The sequence below is a fragment of the Moschus berezovskii genome, chromosome 2 (genome assembly GCF_049115385.1).
Source record: "Moschus berezovskii isolate FMDL1 chromosome 2, NW_MosBer_1.0, whole genome shotgun sequence".
Lineage (NCBI taxonomy): Eukaryota > Metazoa > Chordata > Mammalia > Artiodactyla > Moschidae > Moschus > Moschus berezovskii.
Genome location: NC_142461.1, coordinates 99,972,558 through 99,996,723, shown reverse-complemented (window position 1 = coordinate 99,996,723; position 24,166 = coordinate 99,972,558). Strand labels below are relative to the sequence as shown.

Here is a 24,166-nt window from a genome sequence, read left to right as displayed (position 1 = left end):
TAGGAGATAAACCTGATTAACACTTTAAGATGATTTATTTAGATCCATGTAAACAGTACATGTTTAAATTACTAAGAAGTAAGGCAACATATCTTTCCTTTTCTCCTTTGCTTTTCGCCTCTCTTCTTTTCACAGCTATTTGTAAGGCCTCCTCAGACAGCCATTTTGCTTTTTTGCATTTCTTTTTCATGGGGATGGTCTTGGTCCCTGTCTCCTGTACAATGTCACGAACCTCCGTCCAGAGTTCATCAGGCACTCTATCTATCAGATCTAGTCCCTTAAATCTATTTCTTACTTCCACTGTATAATCATAAGGGATTTGATTTAGGTCATATCTGAATAGTCTAGTAGTTTTCCCTACTTTCTTCAATTTAAGTCTGAATTTGGCAATAAGGAGTTCATGATCTGAGCGACAGTCAGCTCCTGGTCTTGTTTTTGCTATCTGTATAGAGCTTCTCCATCTTTGGCTGCAAAGAATATAATCAGTCTGATTTCGGTGTTGACCATCTGGTGATGTCCATGTGTAGAGTCTTCTCTTGTGTTGTTGGAAGAGGGTGTTTGCTATGACCAGTGCGTTCTCTTTGCAAAACTCTATTAGCCTTTGCCCTGCTTCATTTCGTGCTCCAAGGCCAAATTTGCCTGTTACTCCAGGTGTTTCTTGACTTCCTACTTTTGCATTCCAGTCCCCTATAATGAAAAGGACATCTCTTCTGGGTGTTAGTTCTAAAAGGTCTTATAGGTCTTCATAGAATCGTTCAACTTCGGCTTCTTCAGCATTACTGGTTGGGGCATAGACTTGGATTACTGTAATATTGAACGGTTTGCCTTGGAAACGAACATAAATCATTCTGTCGTTTTTAAGTTTGCATCCAAGTACTGCATTTCAGACTCTTTTGTTGACCATGATGTCTACTCCATTTCCTCTAAGGGATTCCTGCCCACAGTAGTAGATATAATGGTCATCTGAGTTAAATTCACCCATTCTAGTCCATTTTAGTTCACTGATTCCTAGAATGTCTATGTTCACTCTTGCCATCTCCTGTTTGACCACTTCCAATTTGCCTTGATTCATGGACCTAACATTCCAGGTTCCTATGCAGTATTGCTCTTTACAATATCGGACTTTGCCTTCCTCAGTGATCAATGCAAAGAAATAGAGGAAAACAACAGAATAGGAAAAACAAGAGATCTTTTCAAGAAAATTAGAGATATCAAGGGAACATTTCATGCAAAGATGGGCTCGATAAAGGACAGAAATGATATGGACCTAACAGAAGCAGAAGATATTAAGAAGAGGTGGCAAGAATACACAGAAGAACTGTACAAAAAAGATCTTCATGATGAGGATAATCACGATGGCGTGATCACTCACCTGGAACCAGACATCATGGAATGTGAAGTCAAGTGGGCCTTAGAGAGCATCACTATGAACAAAGCTAGTGGAGATGATGGAATTCCAATTGAGCTATTTCAAATCCTGAAAGATGATGCTGTGAAAGTGCTGCACTCAATATGCCAGCAAATTTGGAAAACTCAGCAGTGGCCACAGGACTGGAAAAGGTCAGTCTTCATTCCAATCCCAAAGAAAGGCAATGCCAAAGAATGCTCAAACTACCGCACAATTGCACTCATCTCACACGCTAGTAAAGTCATGCTCAAAATTCTCCAAGCCAGGCTTCAGCAATATGTGAACCATGAACTCTCAGATGTTCAAGCAGGTTTTAGAAAAGGCAGAGGCACCAGAGATCAAATTGCCAACATCCGCTGGATCATGGAGAAAGCAAGAGAGTTCCAGAAAAACATCTATTTCTGCTTCATTGACTATGCCAAAGCCTTTGACTGTCTGGATCACAATAAACTGTAGAAAATTCTTAAAGAGATGGGCATACCAGACCACCTGACCTGCCTCTTGAGAAACCTGTATGCAGGTCAGGAAGCAACAGTTAGAACTGGACATAGAACAGCAGACTGGTTCCAAATAGGAAAAGGAGTACGTAAAGGTTGTATATTGTCACCCTGCTTATTTAATTTATATGCAGAGTACATCATGAGGCATGCTGGGCTGGAGGAAGCACAAGCTAGAATCAAGATTGCCGGGAGAAATATCAATAACCTCAGATATGCAGATGACACCACCCTTATGGCAGAAAGTGAGGAGGAACTCAAAGGCCACTTGATGAAAGTGAAAGAGGAGAGTGAAATGTTTGGCTTGAAGCTCAACATTCAGAAAATGAAGATCATGGCATCTGGTCCCATCACTTCATGGGAAATAGATGGGGAAACAGTGGAAACAGTGTCAGACTTTATTTTTTTGGGCTCCAAAATCACTGCGGATGCTGATTGCAGCCATGAAATTAAAAGACACTTACTCCTTGGAAGGAAAGTTATGACCAACCTAGATAGCATATTAAAAAGCAAAGACATTACTTTGCCAACCAAAGTCCGGCTAGTCAAGGCTATGGTTTTTCCTGTGGTCATGTATGGATGTGAGAGTTGGACTGTGAAGAAAGCTGATCGCTGACGAATTGATGCTTTTGAACGGTGTTGCTGGAGAAGACTCTTGGGCGTGCCTTAGACAGCAAGGAGATCCAACCAGTCCATTCTAAAGGAGATCAATCCTGGGCGTTCATTGGTAGGACTGATGCTGAAGCTGAAACTCCAGTACTTTGGCCACCTCATGCGACCAGTTGACTCACTGGAAAAGAGTCTGATGCTGGGAGGGATTGAGGTGGGAGGAGACGGGGACGACAGAGATGAGATGTCTGGATGGTATCACTGACTCGATGGACATGAGTTTGAGTGAACTCCGGGAGTTGGTGATGGACAGGGAGGCCTGGCGTGCTGTGATTCATGGGGTCGCAAAGAGTTGGACACGACTGAGCGACTGAACTGAACTGAACTGAAGGCAACATATGTAAGAGGGATTTGTAAGAAAGGCCTTGAATGACGAGTTTAAAGATGGTATGCTTCATTTGTCTTCCTGCAGTTACATTTTATTTTTGGTTTACTTAACTGTCTTTTATTTTTTCCCTCCACAGTTGTACAATGGTGGATGGAGTGATGATTCTTCCTGTGCTCGTGATAATTGCTTTCCCTTCCCCTAGTATGGAAGGTAAGTGGCTCACAGTTGGGGAGGATAAGTATACTGTGTAATGTTCAGTTTAGTGTCAACTAGCTTGTTCTTAATCCTGTCAGACTTAATCCTCCTCTTCCCCCATTTTTAAGACTATCTTTTTAGAGCTGTTGAAAGGAAGATAAAGAGATTTGTCATCTACTTACTCCCCCCACACATGTATGACCTTCCCCATTATCAACATTCCCCCCAACCAAAGTGATCCAATTGTTACAATTGATGAACCTACATTGACACATCAGAATCATCCCAGTTTATAGTTTATATTAGGAGTCACCCTTGCTGGTGTAAATTTTATGGGTTTGGACAAATGTAAAATGACTTATATCCATTAGTACAGTATCAGAGTATTTCACTGCCCTAACAATCCTCTGATCTCCACCTATTTGTCCCTCTCCACCTCTGTAACATCTGCCCACAGCTGATGCTTTTTTTGCTTCCATAGTTTTGTCTTTTCTAGTGTCATGTAACTGGATTCATACACTGTATAGCCTTTTCACATCAGCTTCTTTCACCTAGTATTATGCTTTTATGTTTCCTCCATATCTGTTCATGGTTTAATAGTTCATTTCCTTTTAGCACCGAGTAATGTTTCACTATCTGAATGTACCATAGTTTATTTATGCCTTCCACTATCCCTTCAACAAGAAGGTCATCTTGATTGCTTCCAAGTTTTGGCAGTAATGAATAAAGCTGCTGTAAAGTGCTGCACTCAATATGCCAGCAAATTTGGAAAACTCAGCAGTGGCCATAGGACGGGAAAATGTCAGTTTTCATTCCAATCCCAAAGAAAGGCAATGCCAAAGAATGCTCAAAATACCATAAAATTGCACTCATCTCACACTCTAGTAAAGTCATGCTCAAAATTCTCCAAGCCAGGCTTTAGCAATATGTGAACCGTGAACTTCCAGATGTTCAACCAGAGATCAAATTACCAACATTCTCTGGATCATGGAGAAAGCAAGAGAGTTCCAGAAAAACATCTATTTTTGCTTCATTGACTATGCCAAAGCCTTTGACTGTCTGGATCACAATAAACTGTGGAAAATTCTGAAAGAGATGGGCATACCAGACCACCTGACCTGCCTCTTGAGAAACCTGTATGCAGGTCAGGAAGCAACAGTTAGAACTGGACATGGAACAACAGACTGGTTCCAAATAGGAAAAGGAGTACATCAAGACTGTATATTGTCACCCTGCTTATTTAACTTTTGTGCAGAGTACCTCATGAGGAACGCTGGGCTGGAGGAAGCACAAGCTGGAATCAAGATTGCTGGGAGAAATATCAATAACCTCAGATATGCCGATGACACCACCCTTATGGCAGAAAGTGAAGAGGAACTAAAGAGCCTCTTGATGATAGTGAAAGAGGAGAGTGAAAAAGTTGGCTTAAAGCTCAACATTCAGAAAAGTAAGATCACGGCAACTCGTTCCTTCACCTCATGGCAAATAGATGGGGAAACAGTGTCAGACTTTATATTTCTGGGCTCCAAAATCACTGCGGATGCTGATTGTAGCCATGAAATTAAAGACACTTACTCCTTGGAAAGAAAGTTATGACCAACCTAGATAGCATAATAAAAATCAGAGACATTACTTAAGCGACAAAGGTCCATCTAGTCAAGGCTATGGTTTTTCCAGTGGTCAAGTATGGGTTTGAGAGTTGGACCGTGAAGAAAGCTGATCGCCGAAGAATTGATGCTTTTGAACTGTGGAGCTGGAGAAGACACTTGATAGTCCCTTGGACTGCAAGGAGATCCAACCAGTCCATTCTAAAGGAGATCAATCCTGGGTGTTCATTGGAAGGACTGATGCTGAAGCTGAAACTCCAGTACTTTGGTCGCCTCATGCAAACAGTTGACTCACTAGAAAAGACCCTGATGCTGGGAGGGATTGGTGGTAGGAGGAGAAGGGGACGACAGAGAATGAGATGGCTTGATGGCATCATCGACTCGATGGACGTGAGTTTGAGTGAACTCCGGGAGTTGGTGATGGACAGGGAAGCCTGCCGTACTGTGATTCATCGGGTTGTAATTAGTCAGACACAACTGAGCGACTGAACTGAACTGAACTGAAACATCTGTGTTCTGGATTTTGTGTGGGTATAAGGTTCAAGCAGGTTTTAGAAAAGGCAGAGGAACCAGAGATCAAATTGCCAACATCTGCTGGATCATGGAGAAAGCAAGAGAATTCCAGAAAAACATCTATTTCTGCTTCATTGACTATGCCAAAGCCTTTGACTGTCTGGATCACAATAAACTGGAAAATTCTGAAAGAGATGGGCATACCAGACCACCTGACCTGCCTCTTGAGAAACCTGTATGCAGGTCAGGAAGCAACAGTTAGAACTGGACATGGAACAACAGACTGGTTCCAAATAGGAAAAGGAGTACGCCAAAGTTGTATATTGTCACCCTGCTTATTTAACTTATGTGCAGAGTTCATCATGAGGAACGCTGTGCTGGAAGAAGCACAAGCTGGAATCAAGATTGCCGGGAGAAATATCAATAACCTCAGATCTGCAGATGACACCATTCTTATGGCAGAAAGTGAGGAGGAACTCAAAAGCCTCTTGATGAAAGTGAAAGAGGAGAGTGAAAAGGTTGGCTTGAAGCTCAACATTCAGAAAACGAAGATCATGGCATCTGGTCCCATCACTTCATGGGAAATAGATGGAGAAACAGTGGAAACGGTGTCAGACTTCATTTATTTGGGCTCCAAAATCACTGCGGATGCTGATTGCAGCCATGAAATTAAAAGACGCTTACTCCTTGGCAGGAAAGTTATGACCAATCTAGACAGCATATTAAAAAGCAGAGACATTACTTTGCCAACAAAGGTCCGTCTAGTCAAGGCTATGGTTTTTCCTGTGGTCATGTATGGATGTGAGCGTTGGACTGTGAAGAAAGCTGATCACCAAAGAATTGATGCTTTTGAACTGTGGTGCTGGAGAAGACTCTTGAGAGTCCCTTGGACTGCACGGAAAGCCAACCAGTCAATTCTAAAGGAGATCAATCCTGGGTATTTACTGGAAGGACTGATGCTAAAGCTGAAACTCCAATACTTTGGCCACCTCATGCGAAGAGTTGACTCACTGGAAAAGAGTCTGATGCTGGGAGGGATTGGGGGCAGGAGGCAAGGGGACGACCGAGAATGAGATGGCTGGATGGCATCACCGACTTGATGGACATGAGTTTGAGTGAACTCCGGGAGTTGGTGATGGACAGGGAGGCCTGGCGTGCTGTGATTCATTGAGTCACAAAGAGTCGGACACGACTGAGCGACTGAACTGAGCTGAACTGAACTATATCATATAATTAAAATGGTATTTATAGAGAAATGTAATTTAGTTGGGCATGAGTACACTATAAGATATAATGAAGTTACAGATATTTGTATAAGAATACATAGATTTATATACAGACATATATGTTAATCTTTGATGTCGTAGAAAACAGAAAATGTATCGGTACTTATTGGTATGTTTTCTCTTTTCTAAGACATCAAAGATTAATATATATGTGTGTGTATATAAATGTTTGTATTCTTATTGGTACTAGTATATTTATTGGTGATTTAATTGGCTCAAGTGATCTTGCATTCAGTGACTGAATTTTCTGAATTGGTGAACAAATTTTGGTAGGAAGGATCGAAACAGGGACTATTTGTCCCTTGATTGACACAGTGGCTATATTTTGAGTAAATTTCATATACATTAAGACAGTGTAAGACATACTTTCTATTTTTATGTATAAAAGTGTTAGGTATTCAGTTCAATTAATTATGCAAAGAGTGTTCATGTGAATGAATGCTTAGTGGAACAGTGAGACCCTAAAGGGGCACAGGGAACTTAGTTGTGTGAGATCACATCGACAAAATGCTTTGGCATCTGTGGGCTTTTTCATTCTATCTTCTCTTCTTCCCATTTAAAAAACTACTGAAGGATGATACTGCCCATGCAGAGTCCACAAAAGAGATAATCAAGAGAAAAAGAAAAAGAAAAGATTCCTATAATTCCCTGTACTTACATGTAATTGCTTTTAGCATGTTGGTATAAATCTTTCTAGATATATAAATGAACTATATTTTATTGTGCATTAAGCAGTTTGGACTTTATTTTAAAAGGGTTGCTCCATGAAGAGTGGTGCTTATGGTATGAATCTCAGCCTTGTTGTGATCAGGTGGGCCAGTAAGACTAATGTGTCTGTTACAGACTCTTGAGGGTATAGTGATCGGCTTTATACATTTGATAAGTTTCCAAGGAAGCATGTAATACGACAAGTTAGTGTAGCCAACACTGTGGAAAAACAGTACTTGTTATACTAGAAATCTATTTTGTTATATGTTAGGTTATAGTCTGTTCCTGCTTCCTTCCCATATTCATTGACATGTATTATAGATCTGCATTGTCCTGTCTGGGAGCTAGCCATATGTAGCTATTGAGCACTCTCATTGCAGCTAACACAAATTGAGATGTGCTATTAAGTATAAAGACACACTGGGTTTTGAAGACAGTAAAAGTGAATTTTATCTGTTCCTTTTTACAACTATGAAAATTTACAGTTACATAAAGTAGCTCATACTATGTTTCTACTGGAAAGCACTATTGTCAACCAATTTAGGTATCAAAAGTCTGTATCCCACTCTAAGCAGTGTTGTTTGACACAGTCCAATAATATTGCAGTCATTTAAATTAGCACCAAAAAGAGATGAAGTAAGGATCCTGCATGGAAGTTTAAAGGAGTAGAAGGTATACTAACTAGAAGATAGGTTGAATGGTCTTAGGCTGAAACAATGAGGAATAAGAGAAATGGACTGGGAACGTTTGATGGGTTGACCGCAGTTCTCAGCCGAGGAGTTTATTTTATCTCCCAGAGGACACTTGATAATGTTTAGAGACAAAAGGCAAGTTGCTCAGATTTTCCCTTTTTTATGGCTATACAATATGATCATAATAAAACAAAAAAGTAAAGACCATTGTGAAATGAAATCCCTCCAGATTCCATGTGCTTCTCTAGATGCACAGCATGGTAGGACAGTCCTTCAAGTGTCACGTGCTGTCCTGGTGGACTCATGGTGTCGGCACAGTAGAAAAAGAAGAGACTGGAAAAGAAATTGAGGTAGAAATGTAGTATGAATAGAGAAGAAGTGGCGAATGAATGGGGGATGAGGAAGTGGAAAGGCCCTTATGAGAAAGTATTAGCAATTCAGCCATTGGTTGTTTTTTCCTGCTTTAAGCTCTTAAGCTGCCCAAAGAATCAAGCAAATGACCTCTTAATGCCACAGCGAAGATCTGTAATGAAATACGTTAGCCTGGCTGAAATGGAAATGGATGCCACTAAGGTTTTGCTATTGAATATAACACCACCACTAGGATGTTTATAAGTATGGAAAAAACACATCATCCTTTAGTTACAATAGCTTTTTAAAAAAAAAATTCCAGCTATAACCTAGAGTTCTCTAATCATATTAGTCTTGTCTTCCTTCTATGACTCAACTCCTTGTTAGCTATCAATAGTATATTCTATGAAAAGACTCTTTGTTTTTGCATGTTTACTAGAAAAAAATTTTTAAAACACCACTGAGAACGCGTACTCGTAATACACTCTAATATACTCAACATTAGTCATAAAGTAAATGTTAAGTACAAAATACGTAACTGAAAGAGGTAAATAATAGGGAAGATAACTAAAAGCTTTATATGAGCCTCACAGATTGTCTCGTGCAGGGTTTTAGATGACCAAGGAAATGGACCCATGTTTGATGTTTGTATTAGAGTAGCTATGGCACCGTATTAATTGGGCTTCATTGGAGCTAGATGGCATTCTTGGTGCATAAATAAGAAAATCATAGACTTTTTGTTCTAATATATGTTGTTGGGTATTGTATTCCTCTTAGACTTCCCTGGTGGCTCAGACGGTAAAGCGTCTGTCTACAATGCGGGAGACCCGGGTTCAAGCCCTGGGTTGGGAAGATCCCCTGGAGAAGGAAGTGGCAATCCACTCCAGTACCATTGCCTGGAAAATGGGAGCCCGGTAGGCTACAGTCTATGGGGTCGCAAAGAGTCGGACACTACTGAGCGACTTCACTTTCACTTCAGTCTCCTAAAAACAAACAGAAAAAACAAAGGTTCTTTCCTTTTGTCTAGCAAAATACTCCCAAATGTCTTTTAAACATTGATTAGATATAGTGATAACATTTAAAATAACAGGTCCCAAACAGTGATTTTGGCAAAGTTTCACTTGGTCCCCAACCTTTTTTGGCACCAGGGACCACTTTCGTGGAAGACAATTTTCCCACAGACGGTGTTGAGGTGGGGTGAGGATGATTTCAAGATGATTCAAGCACGTTACATTTATTGTGCACTTTATTTCAATTATTACTTCTTCAACTCCACTTCAGATCTTCAGACATTAGATTTTCAGACTTTAGAGGTTGGGGACCCCTGCTTTAGAACATTTTCAATTTCTATGGAATCCTAAATACTCGGGGGCCCAAAAGACCTCATGTGTCTGGAAAATACTTACTATAACCATGCCTTTTAAATGATTTATAAGTACTATTTATTGAGTGGTTAGTATGTGTCAGATGTTAGGCTGTTTTATATATATTATTTTCCCATAATCCTTACCATTACCCTAATGAAATAAGTTAGTGGGAATGTGCTTTTGAATTGATCTAGACTATTGCTTAAGATTATACAGCTTGAACAGGGCTTCCCTGGTGGCTGCAATGCGGGGGAGACCTAAGTTTGATCCCTGGGTCAGAAAGATCTTCTGGAGGAAGGCGTGGCAACCCACTCCAGTATTCTTACCTGGAGAATCCCATGGACAGAGGGGCTTGGTGGGCTATAGTCTATGGGGTCACAGAGTCGGACACAACCAAAGCAGCTTAGCACTCATGCATACTTTGAGGAATCGTGTTCAAGAGTTTGTCATTATCAGTCTTCAGAATTTTTCATTTTTTGGTACCCTGAAATTAAAAGACGCTTATTCCTTGGAAGGAAAGTTATGACCAACCTAGATAGTATACTAAAAAGCAGAGGCATTACTTTGCCAACAAAGGTCCGTCTAGTCAAGGCTATAGTTTTTCCAGTGGTCATGTATGGATGTGAGAGTTGGACTGTGAAGAAAGCTGATCGCCGAAGAATTGATGCTTTTGAACTGTGGTGTTGGAGAAGACTCTTGAGAGTCCCTTGGACTGCAAGGAGATCCAGCCAGTCCATTCTAAAGGAGATCAATCCTGGGTGTTCATTGGAAGGACTGATGCTGAAGCTGAAACTCCAATACTTTGGCCACCTCATGCGACGAGTTGACTCACTGGAAAAGAGTCTGATGCTGGGAGGGATTGGGGGCGGGAGGAGCAGGGGACGACAGAGAATGAGATGGCTGGATGGCATCACCGCCTCGATGGACATAAGTTTGAGTGAACTCCGGGAATTGGTGATGGACAGGGAGGCCTGGCGTGCTGTGATTCATGGGGTCGCAGAGAGTCGGTCACAACTGAGCGACTGAACTGAAATTAGCTACATCCACTGACATTGTATCTGGCACATACTGGAACCAGCTCAATCCAGTCTATATGACAGGCTGATTGTGTTTTCTATTTCTCTCTCATACTAGTATTCATTTTTCACATTCATTATATATACAACTCCAGCTGCAGGAAGAGTTTTATTTGCTCTCATAGAGAAGAGCACTTGAGTCCTAATTACCCCTATATCCTTCCTTTTCCTTCCCATTAATAAGACTAATCATGCTCTAATACTACTATCATGCCACCCGGGAGAAGTCCATTTTTGTCCCAGAAACTCCTTGTTTGGTTTTACTTTTGTCCCCATGAGCTTCTGCAGGGATGAGCATGACACAAATAACTTAGAGTGGAATACCATACTGCTTCTTCAAAAATATTTCAAAGCTAAGATGACCCACATTTTACTATATTTGCAAGCCATAGTTAGATTTTATTACAGCAAGTTTTGTTGCCGTGAGAGATTCTGGCCTGTCCAGGAGAAGATTGCTAAGTACTAAATTATTTTCTGGGTTGATTTTATTTTAGTATTTCCAAAGCCATCACTACTCAGACTCTCCAGCCCAATTACCCAAAGAGGGAAGGAAGGAGATCACTTCAATAGACTTTTTGTTAGGGTCGACAAAGGTGCCCCTCTTTGCCACTGGGGGTGAAGAATAGAATAAGCCTTTCTTTGAATTTCTCATTATTGAGAGTGCAGGAAGTTCGTGAGGGGGTGAATGAATGTGAGAGAAATGTCTCCGTATTAAATTTGTTGCTCTCATTTCTCATTATTGTAATTTATTCCTTTGGTTCAGAATAAAATCTTTTTTTTTTTTTTTTAACACATCATCGTATGAGTGATTTGTTGGGAAGAGAGATGAGATGCACTGAGCTGTTAGTCATGAGACCTAAATGTAAATATCAGATGAAGCTGTGCACGTTGAAGATACCTCTTCTTTACTGTCACATTTTCTCACCTACCAGAGTGAGTGTATTATTGATGCAAGGTGAGCTGTGACAAAGCTTCCTTTCAGCTTTTCCTTCCTGGGGAATGTTTGTTTCAGCTGTATGTAGTTAAACTAAAGCCACATCCAATTTTTTTTTTTCTAGTGAACATTATAAAATGCTCATATTCAATGCATTTATATGAAAGAAGTTAGTGGTAGGGTGTGGAACGGACTTGAAAATTCAATCAGAGTCAAATATTGAACAGATGGAAAGCAAATCCAAGGCCCTAGCTCATTAAATGGTTTCCTGTGGTCAACAGTGAGTGGGCAGTGCAACAGTTTCCACGCTTCTCTCTCACAAAGATCGGTCTCAAGGGGAAAGAACATGGATGCCATCTCCTCCTTATGGAAAAACTGGGGAAGCAGGAGATTGGTAGGCATGTCATGTGTGCTATTTTTTGCTTTTGAAAAGTAAACACCAAGGAAAACAAAACACATTCAAAAATTAATTTGTAAGGGGAAAGGGCATAGGAGAGGGATAAATTAGGACTTTGGGATTAGCAGATACAAACTACTATATATAAAATTAGATAAACAGTTCAGTCGCTCAGTCGTGTCCGACTCTCCGCGACCCCATGAATCACAGCACGCCAGGCCTCCCTGTCCATCACCAACTCCCGGAGTTCACTCAAACTCATGTCCACAGAGTCGGTGATGCCATCCAGCCATCTCATTCTCCGTCGTCCCCTTCTCCTCCCGCCCCCAACCTTTCCCAGCATCAGAGTCTTTTCCAGCAAGGTCCTACTATATAGCAGAGGGAATTATTATATTCAGTATCCTGTAATAAGCCATAGTGGAAAAGAGTATGAGAAAGCATATACATGTATGTATAACTGAATCACTTTGCTGGATACCAGAAACCACAACATTGTAAGTCACCTATATTTCAGTAAAAAATTAAAAAAAAAATAATTTGTAACTCTCCAAATATTGCTGAGAACCTCCCTCTGCCATCTAGCATGACCTCAGGCAACTTCCCCTGATAATGGTTATGTGCAATAGTCATAATTACTCAGAACTCATGTCGATTCCAAGATAGTGTAAGACACAGGGCGGGGCAGCCTTCAAGATCTTCACTGACTCAGGAAGAAATGCTGTAGAGTTGGACCGAGTGCACCTGCGTTTAGAAACAAACTGGAACAGGACTAACACGCATCTGCAGAGAACATTCTGTGGAAGAGCGATCGCTCTGTTTAATGTACTCCTGTTTCTTCTCTTTTTCATTCTATTTAGTTTTATTGCATTTAGAAAGAAAGAAACCTTCTCTTGAACTACTAAATTGATTTGCTTACCCAGAATGGGTCATAAGCCACAGTTTAAGAAAGACAGCTCCCCTCTGCTCCCAAGAGCTCATATTGCTTGGAAGTCCTTCCTGCCCTCAGGTGAAAACTCTGACAGCTAACCCAGACAGTCTCCAACAGAGTTGCTCCAGACCTTTTATTATTATTATTTTACAACTTTATGTAGCCTGCCATTCGCTCTCTGCAAGCCAGTGATGTGACAGGAAGAGGGAAGTTTACATTTGTGCCTTTTCAGCCGTGGTGGTAACACTGGAATAGCTGCTGCCTGATTCTAATCAGCTGAATCTGAGCTCTGCAGAGCTGGGTGTTTCCTGGATCCTCCACAATGCTGCATCTAACTCCTTGTTATGGGTTAGAGTGGAGCATGGACTTTCTGAGGATAGGTATATTTGCGGGATGTGGGAAGGAAAGAAGGAACGGGAGGGAGAATGAGAAGTTCCTTTTGGAAGGGGGTGGTGAAATACACCTTAAAGCAAAAACAAAAAAACCCTACCTATATTTTTTTATTCAAATGGTGACTTGGACAGAGTAGCCTCTTTTGTTTATTATTTGCTGAATTTATTTTCTGAATTCTGATATTTACACCAAGCCAATACCAAATCCTTCCCTCCAAATAATAATAAATCAGACCCATTCAGGAAAGTTGTAAAAAATAGTGAAAGCAAAACAAATAGTCCAGTTTAAACTTTGACTCTTGTGAACTATATAATGCTGCAGAATGCCATGTAGAGTTAAACACTCATGGCTTATGTTTATCTTTCACATCATTTCCTATTTCATGAGCTTCAAACAGTTTTGCTAAGGTTTAGGGTAATTTTTGAAAATTAAATGGTATCGCTAGCCCGAGTGCCTTCTGAAAGGAAGACTCTTGGCCTGCATAGGAATCAAGCCTTTCTTAGAAGAGCATCAAACACTGTCATGAGCCATCTTCTTCCGTTTTACTGTGTTTCTGAATGTGGGTAGAGCCATTGTCTGCAGTGCCGTGTGGGGCAGTAACGGGGTGGTGGTGAGGGGTCATCCATGCACAGTGAGCCCTGGGGTGAGAGAGGTCGGGGCTCGGCGGTTTTCTTTGTTTTCTCCCTAGTGTCTGAGACGGTGCCTGGCATCTTGGTGCTCAATGAATATTTGACAAATGAATAATTACCGTAATGTAAAAAAGAGAATATTATATGAGACCAAGGAACTGATCTGGATTGGGGACAGGACAGGAAAGCATATCCTTTCAAATAATTTATTCCAAGTTTGGGAAAAGAGAACCAGTCTTAATATTCTTTTAGCTGATTGATTAGCATGAGGCCAAGGATCCGTACTGGTGATGTCAACATACCTGGAAAGGGGTTCCTGTTGTCAAAGAGTCAAAGTCTAGTTGAAGGAGACACAGGTTACAGCACCATACTGGGGTGTCAGCAGGAAGAGTCTACATGGCACACGGGTCTGGGACTGGGGACAGCGGGCCAGGGAGACTGGGTTTGGAAGGATGGACAGACATTAGACCAGCAAAGGAAGAGCTGAGAAGGACTTTTAAACAGGGGAAGGGCCAAGTCCAGAGAAGTAGGTGGATGGGAAACACTGCCCAGGGTGTCCAGCAGGGCCAGGGCAGCCTGCAGAAGGCATTCGGGTTGAGAGTTGAGGCCCTAAGTAGCCTGGCAGGGCCTTGTGCATGAGGTGTGTGTTTTGGATCTTGAGGGCACCGAGAGCTGTTGAAGGACTGTTGTTTAGTTGCTACGCCATGTCTGACTCTTTTACAGTCCTATTGAACTATAGCCCAGCAGGCTCCTCTGTCCATGGGATTTTCCAGGCAAGAATACTGGAGTGGAAGCCATTTCCTTCTCCAGGGGATCTCCCTAACCCAGGGATTGAACCCGTGTCTCCTGCATTGGCAGGTGTATTCTTTGCTACTGAGCCACCTGGAAAGCCCACTGAAAGATTAATTAGGCGCAGTTTGTGTGTTTTGAAGGAATTGTATGGAAGAAGTGGATCACAGGCTACAGCAAGATGAGAGGTGAAGGGACAGGGAACAACTAGTCCTCCTGCAGGGTTTGGGCAGACAGGCCCACGTGCTGCCTTTTCAAAGGCATCCCAACTATAGCAACTCGATAGTGGCCAACAAAACAAAAACAAAACAAAACAAAAACAAAACCCTTAGTTCCGAGAGAAGACCTTTGCTGTAGGTAGTGCACAAATGCTAACAACAGCAGCAAACGACAATAATCTAACAATAATTCCACCGCTACTTTTATTATGGAAACAGAAGGCTGAGCTGCTGACTTTTCTAGCAACTTTTGTGAGATATTTAAATCCCTCTGTAGCTGGCCCTTTGTTCCTGTGTTGCCATGGAGTGTCAGTAAGCCCGGCTCAGAATAACCCGGGCAGGGCCATGGGAGGTGCAGCCTGCTGGCTGGCTGGCTGGCGTGGTGGCTGGCCAGGTTACACTGTTTTCATTGCTCCCGTCTTGGGAGGAGGACTGGGCTGCTGGTTGCCCTGGCAGCTGTGAAAGGTGTATGTCTTGGCTGCCCAGAGTTGGAAAGGCAACCAAAACTCGCCTGCCTACTGAGCATGTGCGGCTCGTGATCGAGCTGATAGCGACTGAAAATAGCCTGCAGTGCACCTGTCCCTTGTATACCCGCCCTGGGCCGACTGCCATTTAGGACAGCGTGGGCTCCCCTGCTGGCTAAGGTGAAGGGCTGAGTGGATCTCAGCGGTTCTTAGGAAGATCTTGGGAACTTTGGCCCTGGCTTAAAAGGAAACAAAAAAGGAGCAGGCTCTTCTGAGTGGTTCCACTGGGCACGGCTGTGGTTAGTGAGAGGCCACCGTGACTGCGTATGGACAGTACATGCTGAAGACACCACACACTTCTCCTTGCTCAGCCAAACGGGGTCTGACAAATGGAGAGGTCTGTGTTTTCTCTTGGAGGGAAAGGCTTTCCTAAAAAAAACCCTGGACAGCAGCCATCATGGTGTGCTCTGCCACAGCTTTAGAAAGGGTGGAGACATCGAGTTAAACTATTTTGCTTGATTTTTTTACCTGCTCATTAATCCCCCGTGACTGTCAGTGGATCACTTCTACAAGGTGTCTCTTTGCTAGGTTATTCTTTCTCAGCAGTCCAAATGTGGGCACAGAATAGCATCCCAGCATGTTAGGAGCTGTCTGTTTCCCTTTGGGACTCTTTCCATTTCCTTCTGGGCTTTCATCTCTGCTGCGGGCTTGCCATCGTTGGGCAGGCTTGGCACGCCGGTGTGGATGGAAGCAGGCTCTGGAAGGAAACACTTCTAAAGTGACTGGTGGTACTAAAGCTACTATTTAAAAGTGTCCCTTCTTAGAGACGTGGGTTATCTTTAGGCTGTCGGTGCTCTGCAGCCATAGGAGCCAAAGGGACTCTGCAGAAACCCTGGCCTGTTGCTCTTGCCTTGGTTTGTGTTTAGATATTCTTGCTCCCCAGCCAGTGGCCTCATGACACATCTCGGATTTAGCTGCCTTTCTCCTGCCAAGGTCCAAGATTATCATGGAAGTTGGGAATGGCGTACTGTGCCACAGAGCTGGGGAGGGGGGCGGAGGGGCGTGTGGAATGTGTGTTTGAAAAGCCAGTTCTGGTTCACAGCAGTCTGAAGAACGGCTTTCTGTTTTCACCTAGAGTGTAGGCACCTGGAGCCTTTCTGTGGGCTTGGGAGTAAGAAACAATAAACTGAAAATGACCCACAGTCGGCTTTCTTCATGGTGACTTGTAGGATCTTCAGTCTATGATGAGGAAGCCAGTCTTAAGTGTGTTGAATTGAGGAGTTCCTGAATTCTTGTGGTCTGTATTCATTTTTAGACTTGGGATAATAAAGATAGGCAAAGCAAAGATCACATTATAATACAGATGCACAAAGCTTACACTCAAGGGATTCCTTCTTTCTTTGACCTTCCGTGGAGTTGTGAACCTACAGGACCTTGGGATGTGATTGGAAAGTTGGGGGACAGGAAAGCAGCAATGTCAGAGGTTTGGGCTATGCCCCAGATTTTTCCCCCTTGAGTATTTTGATCTCTTTGGCTTCATTTGGGCTGGTAAGAAAAGAGTCTAGAAAATATCTCATCTCTGCTTTTCTCTGGGATGGGATAGGGTAGGGAGCTTGAGAGGAGGAATTTAGCTGGATTTAACTACTTCTAGATGTTTTTGCCTTGAGCTCTGGGTGCCACGATACCTAGAGGCTGGCAGTCTAAGACTGTTGTTAACAAACTGGAGTGCTGCCCATCTTTTGAAGGGTTTATCTCTGTGGTTTGAAAGCTTCCGGAAAGGGAGTGGGGGTGCCGTGGCAGCTCACTGATGGTAAGCAGAGATTGGCGACCTTGGAGGCTCTGTCCCTGATTCCCAGAGAAAAAGGTCACAGGCTCTGGAGGGGAACAGAAGTAGGAGCTCTGTTGGCCCTTCTTTGCTGACTGGTCCCATGCAGTATGTTCTCAGTATAGAGCCTGTGTAGGAAACCCTCGCTGGAGCAGCCGTGCGCTCCCCAGATATCCTAAGGGGTGGTGGAGACAACCCAAATGAGTCAGGAACATCTCTTCCCACGCTGTGAGCAGAGCTTCAAGCCTAAGACATGCTATAGGTGGTATCCTGTCACCGGCTCTCCTGAATCTAAACAAGAAATGACTTCTCTGAAGTGTTTATAATTCCCCAGTGCATTTTCCCTCTCCTTCAGCCTGTGGGGTCTCTGTTACTCTCCCAACAACTGGAGCTTCACTTAGATGCAAGAATTGTCAATAATACATGGGGCGGAGTAGGGCTATATTGTCTTGGAAAGAATTCCTCAGTAGGTACTTTCCATTAGGCCTGGTGATCATTTGTTTATATGAAGCGCCAATTCAAGAAGTTTGGAGACAAAGAAAGATTAAATAATGACCTCCATATTTCTCCCCTATGAAGGAGGTGCTTCGCAGACATGGCACACGTGTTAAAGCTAAGTCTTTGCTGTGTTCATAGAATCATAAAAATCACAGAAGAGACAGACCAGTATTGTCTTAGGTCAATACCCCACAATGCTCTTTAACTTGTTAGTCATTTAAACACAGACTGAGTTTTTGGCTTTGAAATAAAAGGTGTGGCTGCTGCAATAGACTTCATTTACAGGGATTATTTCAGAGACAAGGAGTCAGCCCAGACACAAAATAAACAGATGGAACTCTCCCCGACCCCGCAGCTTCAGCAGTTCAAATGCAGGGTGACTTAGGAATCCTTATCACCTTCAGCAGAGCAAGAAGGGGAAAATGATGTAATTCACTCTTCCTCACTCCCCGCTGAAAATGCCATTATTTTCACTGATAGGAGAAAAATGGTAGCAGAGACCAGGCGCATCCTTTCCCTGCTGAGCAGGCAAGTCCTGCAAGACATCTCTAAACTGACTGGAGCCAGGGCACTCGTGTTGTGATCATTCTGATCACCATAGCATCATAGAGGCTGGAAGGACCCCCCATAAAAGCCCTGCTCTTCTATTGATATATTAAATAATTCCTTGTTTTCAGAACTCTTGCATTTTACTTCTTTTTTCCAACTCACACAAACAAGCAAACAGAAAACCTACCATACCACAAAAAGTACCAGTTTTCCACACTTGTAAGCCCGAGTAAGTGAGCAGCTGTGACGCTGTGGCGAGCTCCTGCAGGGAGAAGGGGTTTGCACAGACACGCTGGCTCGGTGACTAAGCCTTGCCTGAAGATCTCTGCTGACATTTAAAGACTTTATAGGCTCAGTCTGCTCTGAAAACCAGCAGCATGTCTCTTCCCACCTCTAAATCCTGTCTGTGAAGAGAAAATTCATTCTGGAGCTAAACGTTCATCAGACGTGTCCTCCCGCCAGGGGCTGAGGCAGTTGCGGGGAGCCTGATGGCGAGCTGAGTGGGCTCAGCTCCCCCTCATGGAGTGCACAGTCTGGAGGGGAGACTTGGATGTGGAACAGCCATGCAGACACGTGTGTGTGAGTGTAGATAGGGGCTCCTGCTTTACACTTGGGGGGTGTGAACAAAGGCTCCTCTGAGGAGAATGAGGTGAGATCTGAAGGGAAGTTGGCCACCCAGCATCCCATGGTGGGGAATTCCATACCTAGGCGACATGGGCTCCTGAAGCAGGAGGAACCCTTCCCAGAGCAAAGGGGATCAGAGGTGAGGCTGGGAAGGTGGAGAGCAGGTCAGCCAGGGCAGGATGACCACTGTGTCTCCCCCCATTTTTGAGGGAGACAGGATCGCAGCTTGTGGGATCTTAGTTCCCTGACCAGGGATTGAACCTGGGCCCCAGGAGTGGAAGCATTGAGTCCTAACTGCTGGGAATTCCCTGTGTATCTCCATTTTGAGAGTCATGGAGTGAGGCTTGTAGATCTGAAATGGGGGCACCATTAGCTCAGTGAGGGAACTCTGGAGGAAGGGCACATTTAGAGTGGAGGCATCGTGAGTTCAAAATTGTGGAAACCCTACTGTCACATTTTATTGTCATTATTCTAATTTATATGTGATCCTATTCAATTGCCCCTATTCCTATTTTCTTTTTGGCTTGTAAAACTTTACCAAATATCAATTTCTCTGTTCAGGTTTAAAAAAAAAATGATTTGGGTTCCCTAAGTGGATGTTTTATAATGAGAGCATTTAGGCACCTGGGTGTCTTTTATTTCCAAGCATATAGCCTGCTTTCTTGCCAGACCATCAAATGCCCTTCACTAGGCAGTCTGGACAGACCTTTGTGTTTCTGTCTCAGGAGCAGGGTTGCTGGCAATGATACCTGGCATTGCAAAATCCTTCCGTAAGCCTTTGTTTAATGCCAGAGATCTCAAATGCTGAAGATTCTGGAAAGGTGCCATACTGCACTCGGATTAGGAGCTGATGGAAGGCCTCCCATATCTATGAGCCTAATAGAAGCTGTCATTTCAAATGAATGAACTGTTTATACTGTTGGAAGAAGTCCACGGATATTTGGGGTTCCTTTTTTAGCCTATAAAGTTCTGAGCTATTGGACAATAGTCTAATAGACAGTAGTCTAATCATTGCAGTGTTGTTTGTGCCACTCTGAGGTGAGCCTGTAAGAAATTCAGCTGTTCCTTTTGCTGATTCCTGGGATCACAGCTATAGGCTGGTTGACTTGGAACATTTTCTCATTTGTCTTCTGTGTCAAAGACTTCAGTGGGAAACGTGGGGTTTTGTGCACCATTAAGAGTGATCGTCAACTGAAATGCCTTAAAGCATTCTGGAGTTCATGACTGGGCAGGTGGGCAGGAGAACATGGAAGTCCCTTCATAGTGTGCATAGGTTGCTCAAGTCCCACTTAATACATGAATGTGGGTCCTCTTACTCTGAGGCAGAAGATCATCCCAAACTGTGGACAGTCTTAGAAAATCCACCATGCTCTTTGCTCTGCCTCTTCCTCTGCCAGTTCAGGATTACGCTGAGAGTAGGTGTGTCCAGATGGTGAGCTGGGTATTGCCCAGAACAAGGAGAATCTTTTAAAAGATTCGGCTTTGGTGAACCCCTGGGATCCCCAGCCTGAGCCTGTGGTTGCAGAGCCAGCCCCGGATCCTTCCAGGTGGCACCGAGGACTCCCTGCTGCTCCCAGCCAGACGTGGGCTGCCAGTGTGTTCACACAGGCCTGGTTCTGGGGCTCCAGAGGGCACAGGGTGCCAGCCATAACACTGAGTAATGCTGGGAGGTGCCTTTAGAACAAACAGTGTGGGTGAGCTCTGCACAGAGGGAATACCTCTGGCTTGACGTTTCAATTACTGAATTATTTAAATGAGCGTCAATTAGGTAGAGTAGACTGCCTTCTGCCAGGGCACTTCCTAGTTATTTGCACAGGCAAGTGTAAAATGCTTCATATCAGATGTGGTGCTTCCTGGCTGGACTGTTGAAAATCAGTCACAGAAGGTGATTATCCTTCCTCGGTGTTCCCTGATGTGTAGTGTATTTATATCTCGGTCTGAGAGATTAGAGGTCCACAGACCCTGTTTTGTGGCTCTCTTTGTGATAATTCTCACTCTTCCCCACCCCACCAGCCTACCCCAAATAAGATATCCTAGGCCCACACATGTTACGGTTACCCAAATTTTAACAAGATGACAACAGTGAGTCACAGGCATTTGGGGGCCTGCTGTGTTTCTTAGAATTGTGAATATTAAGATCTGAAAATGCTACTACCTTGCTTGTAACCTGCTTTGTTGAATTAGTGATCCTGGCTCAGAAAATCCTTTTGGGGTCTCTTAGGTTGATCTACTCTGTTGGATGAGATTGCCAAAGTGGCGTTTAACTAATGTTTGGGTCTGGTGTAGATGTGTGAGGGGGTGCATGCGGTCATTCTTATATTCTTGTGAATTTAAGGTCTTTATATTTGGCTGTATAAAAAAACTTGATTCACTAAGGGCTCTGCTAATCAGTTACATGGAAATTCACAATTTAAGAAAATTAAATGTTGGTGAAAAGCAAAAGCAGCAGAGTTGGTGGAGTTTTTATACTTTCCCATTTGTTAACTGCTGAACTGAACTCATGGTCCCATATCAGAGACTGAGTTAATTATTACACAGAGTTAAGAGTTGTCTTCCTTCTTTTTTTCCTTTTTTCTGATCGTGGCAGGGAAGATCTGAAAACCTTGATTTTTAACTTAGAGTATGACCCCACAGGATAAGTTCTGATTAAGATCTGTACCCAGTTTTGCCTGGATGCACTGCAAGGTTGGGTCTAGTGGGCTGAATCTAACTAAAGATGGTATGTACTTGAGGCTGCTCACTTCTGGCAATATTCTCTAGGTCACAATTTCAGCATCTGTCAGACCATCCCCACGTCCTTTCAAAAGACAGAGACCCTGGCAAGGCAGGAGCCATCTTGTACCTGTGCACCTGGAGTTTGGGCTCTGACTTTAAGAACCAAGTTCACTCTGAAGGCACCTTAGAGAAATTATTATTGTCATTACTTTATTTCTTTTAATTGACTTTTTTTTTTATTAGAACCACCAAGTGCAATTAATTCCTTGGTGCCCTGAACCACCTGTTTCCATAGAATCGGTGATGAGTGAGCCCTCTATGGCCTGGGGTTGTTGCTTGCTGCTGTTCCTGGCAGGTCGTCCGTGTAGCAAGTAAATGATTCATCATCCTCTGTTTCGTTATCAGTCTGTGGCCAGCTCCCCTCCTGTATTATTTTCGTTTTACCCCTTCAACCCCTTCTTCCCCAACCCAGCATCAACAGATACAACCTCTTTAATTGTGTTCAGTATGTATTTTGGGATATCCGTGACCTTTAAAAATTATTTAGGGTCTTAAAATACACATTTGTGTTTCACATTTACATAAATTACGTTACTGAACAGCTTTTCAACATACAGTTTTAAATTCTCAGCTATGATCGCAAATCAGTATGCCACCACTCACTCTGCCCCTCACTCACCCCGCCCATCCATTTCCCTCCAAAGAGCCATCACCTGTTGGGCAGCATAGTTGGCAACCCTCAGCACAGCTTTGTGCCATCCGAGAGTGGCAAGCATGTCTAGACTCCCTAGAAATATTATCTTTCAACTTGCTTTTGGCAAGAGTAAACTTTTTGCTGGATTATGTCAACAGATATATATGTTTCTCATCCTTATAGAAATAGATTGGTGCTGGAATTTCTCTTGGATTTCTCTAGGCAAGGAAAAATAAAAGACTACCCCTCGGCTCGTTAGTGTTATTGCTCATTAAAAATGTCTGAGGGCTCTTGCTCCTTGGGGGTGAGACTGGTGACATACATACACTGTCAGCAGCTATTTTGGATTTTCTGCTTTCAGGCATGTCTCTGCTCTTGGATGAGCCCCTTGTGGTTTTCAAAAGACCTAGCAAGTCAATTATAAATAGAAAGCTTGTGTCTGTGTGTCTGTATGCGCTTACTCTGTGGGACAAGGCACCCACATTACAGTGGGCAGTGAACTATTTTTCACTGCTTTGAAGAGGGAAGAAGAAAGATGAAGAATGCTTTTCTCTTTTTGAGATAACCCACACCTCCACACATACCCACACAAATCTGTGTAAATGAACTTGACATTTTCAAAGACCTTACCTTAAGGTCTCCTCTTGAAAGCACAGCCATCCGACCTGTTATTTTAAGAAGGAGGCCATTCTCTCACTGACCTGCTGCCACAGAGGGCTCAGGGACTAGAAGGCAGTCTGTGTGTGCTGCAGACCTTCAGGGGGTTTTGAAAGGCGCCACCCCTTTATATGAACAGTGCTTTGGTCAAAGTGGCCTCAGCAGACTAATCAGGGGCCTGCAGGAATTGGCTGTTTATATTCTGTCTTCACTTTCCTTCTCCACTAGTGGAAACTGTTGGTACCAGCAAGTCTGAACTAATTATGCTAACATAGGAAAGAAAAGAATGATTTGAAAGATGAAACTGCAAATGAGTGTTTTCAGAAGGAGACAATTAGGAGGTCTCGTGAGGTATGCTTCACTGATGATCTGTCTTGCCTTGGACCAACCTGTGTAGGCTTTTCCTTTAGTCCCACTTGTTACTTTACTGTTCAAACACTGTTCTATTCCCTTTGTCTTTTTGTGCCTCCATCCTCAATAATTAGTGCCAATTTTTTTTTCCTGCAAGTAGAAAATGTTTTAGCAGTGATGAATTCCCATAGTAATTAATGTAAAAACTTAAGTGTTCTCCTACGGAAAAATTAATCTAGACATCTAAGCGAAATGATCGATTATATGGATATGTAATTATAGACCGTGCACCTTTGTGAACTCTTACTGTACTGTTGTGTTTCTGAAGCAGACAGGTGATGGCAGGAACATCAGCTGCCCTTGTGTGAGCAGTTGACGGGGTTTTGTATGCAGCTAGCAGGAGCTGGTATTAGCAGATGCCATGTATCTAGGAGCCTCTTCTACAAAAAAATAAAAGTAATGAGCATTATGTTCTGGTAAAAACATTCTGATTCAAGAACTGGGATATGAGAGCCCACCAGACCAAAGATACCTTGAAAGCCACAATGGGAGAAGTCCATTTTCAGAAGCCTGTAACAGATGATAACTGTCCTTCAGCCTAGTGGGATCTAAAAGCAAACCCAGCTTATAGAAACACATCCATATATTGAGAGGTGATTATTATTTGGTGGTCGGTCAGAAGAGAGATATAAGACATGACCAGTGGTGATGCTTCACCTGACTTTCTTCTGTTCGGTTAATGTGTTTGTATTGGTCTTGGAGAGACTGCGTGATTCCCCCAATGGTGTTACAACCCACACAGTG

General features: G+C 43.0%; 1 protein-coding gene across 3 annotated transcripts in view; it reads left to right on the top strand.

Annotated features, from left to right (window-relative positions):
• ACVR1 (activin A receptor type 1) overlaps positions 1-24,166 on the top strand; it is a 141,366-nt gene that overhangs the window by 80,172 nt on the left and 37,028 nt on the right. For all 3 annotated transcript variants that reach the window (XM_088829499.1, XM_055398728.2, XM_088829503.1), the window contains one exon: positions 3,039-3,112. In XM_088829499.1, the coding sequence (XP_088685625.1) occupies positions 3,046-3,112 (67 nt within the window). In that variant the 5' untranslated portion in view covers positions 3,039-3,045. The remainder of the gene's footprint in view (positions 1-3,038; positions 3,113-24,166) is intronic.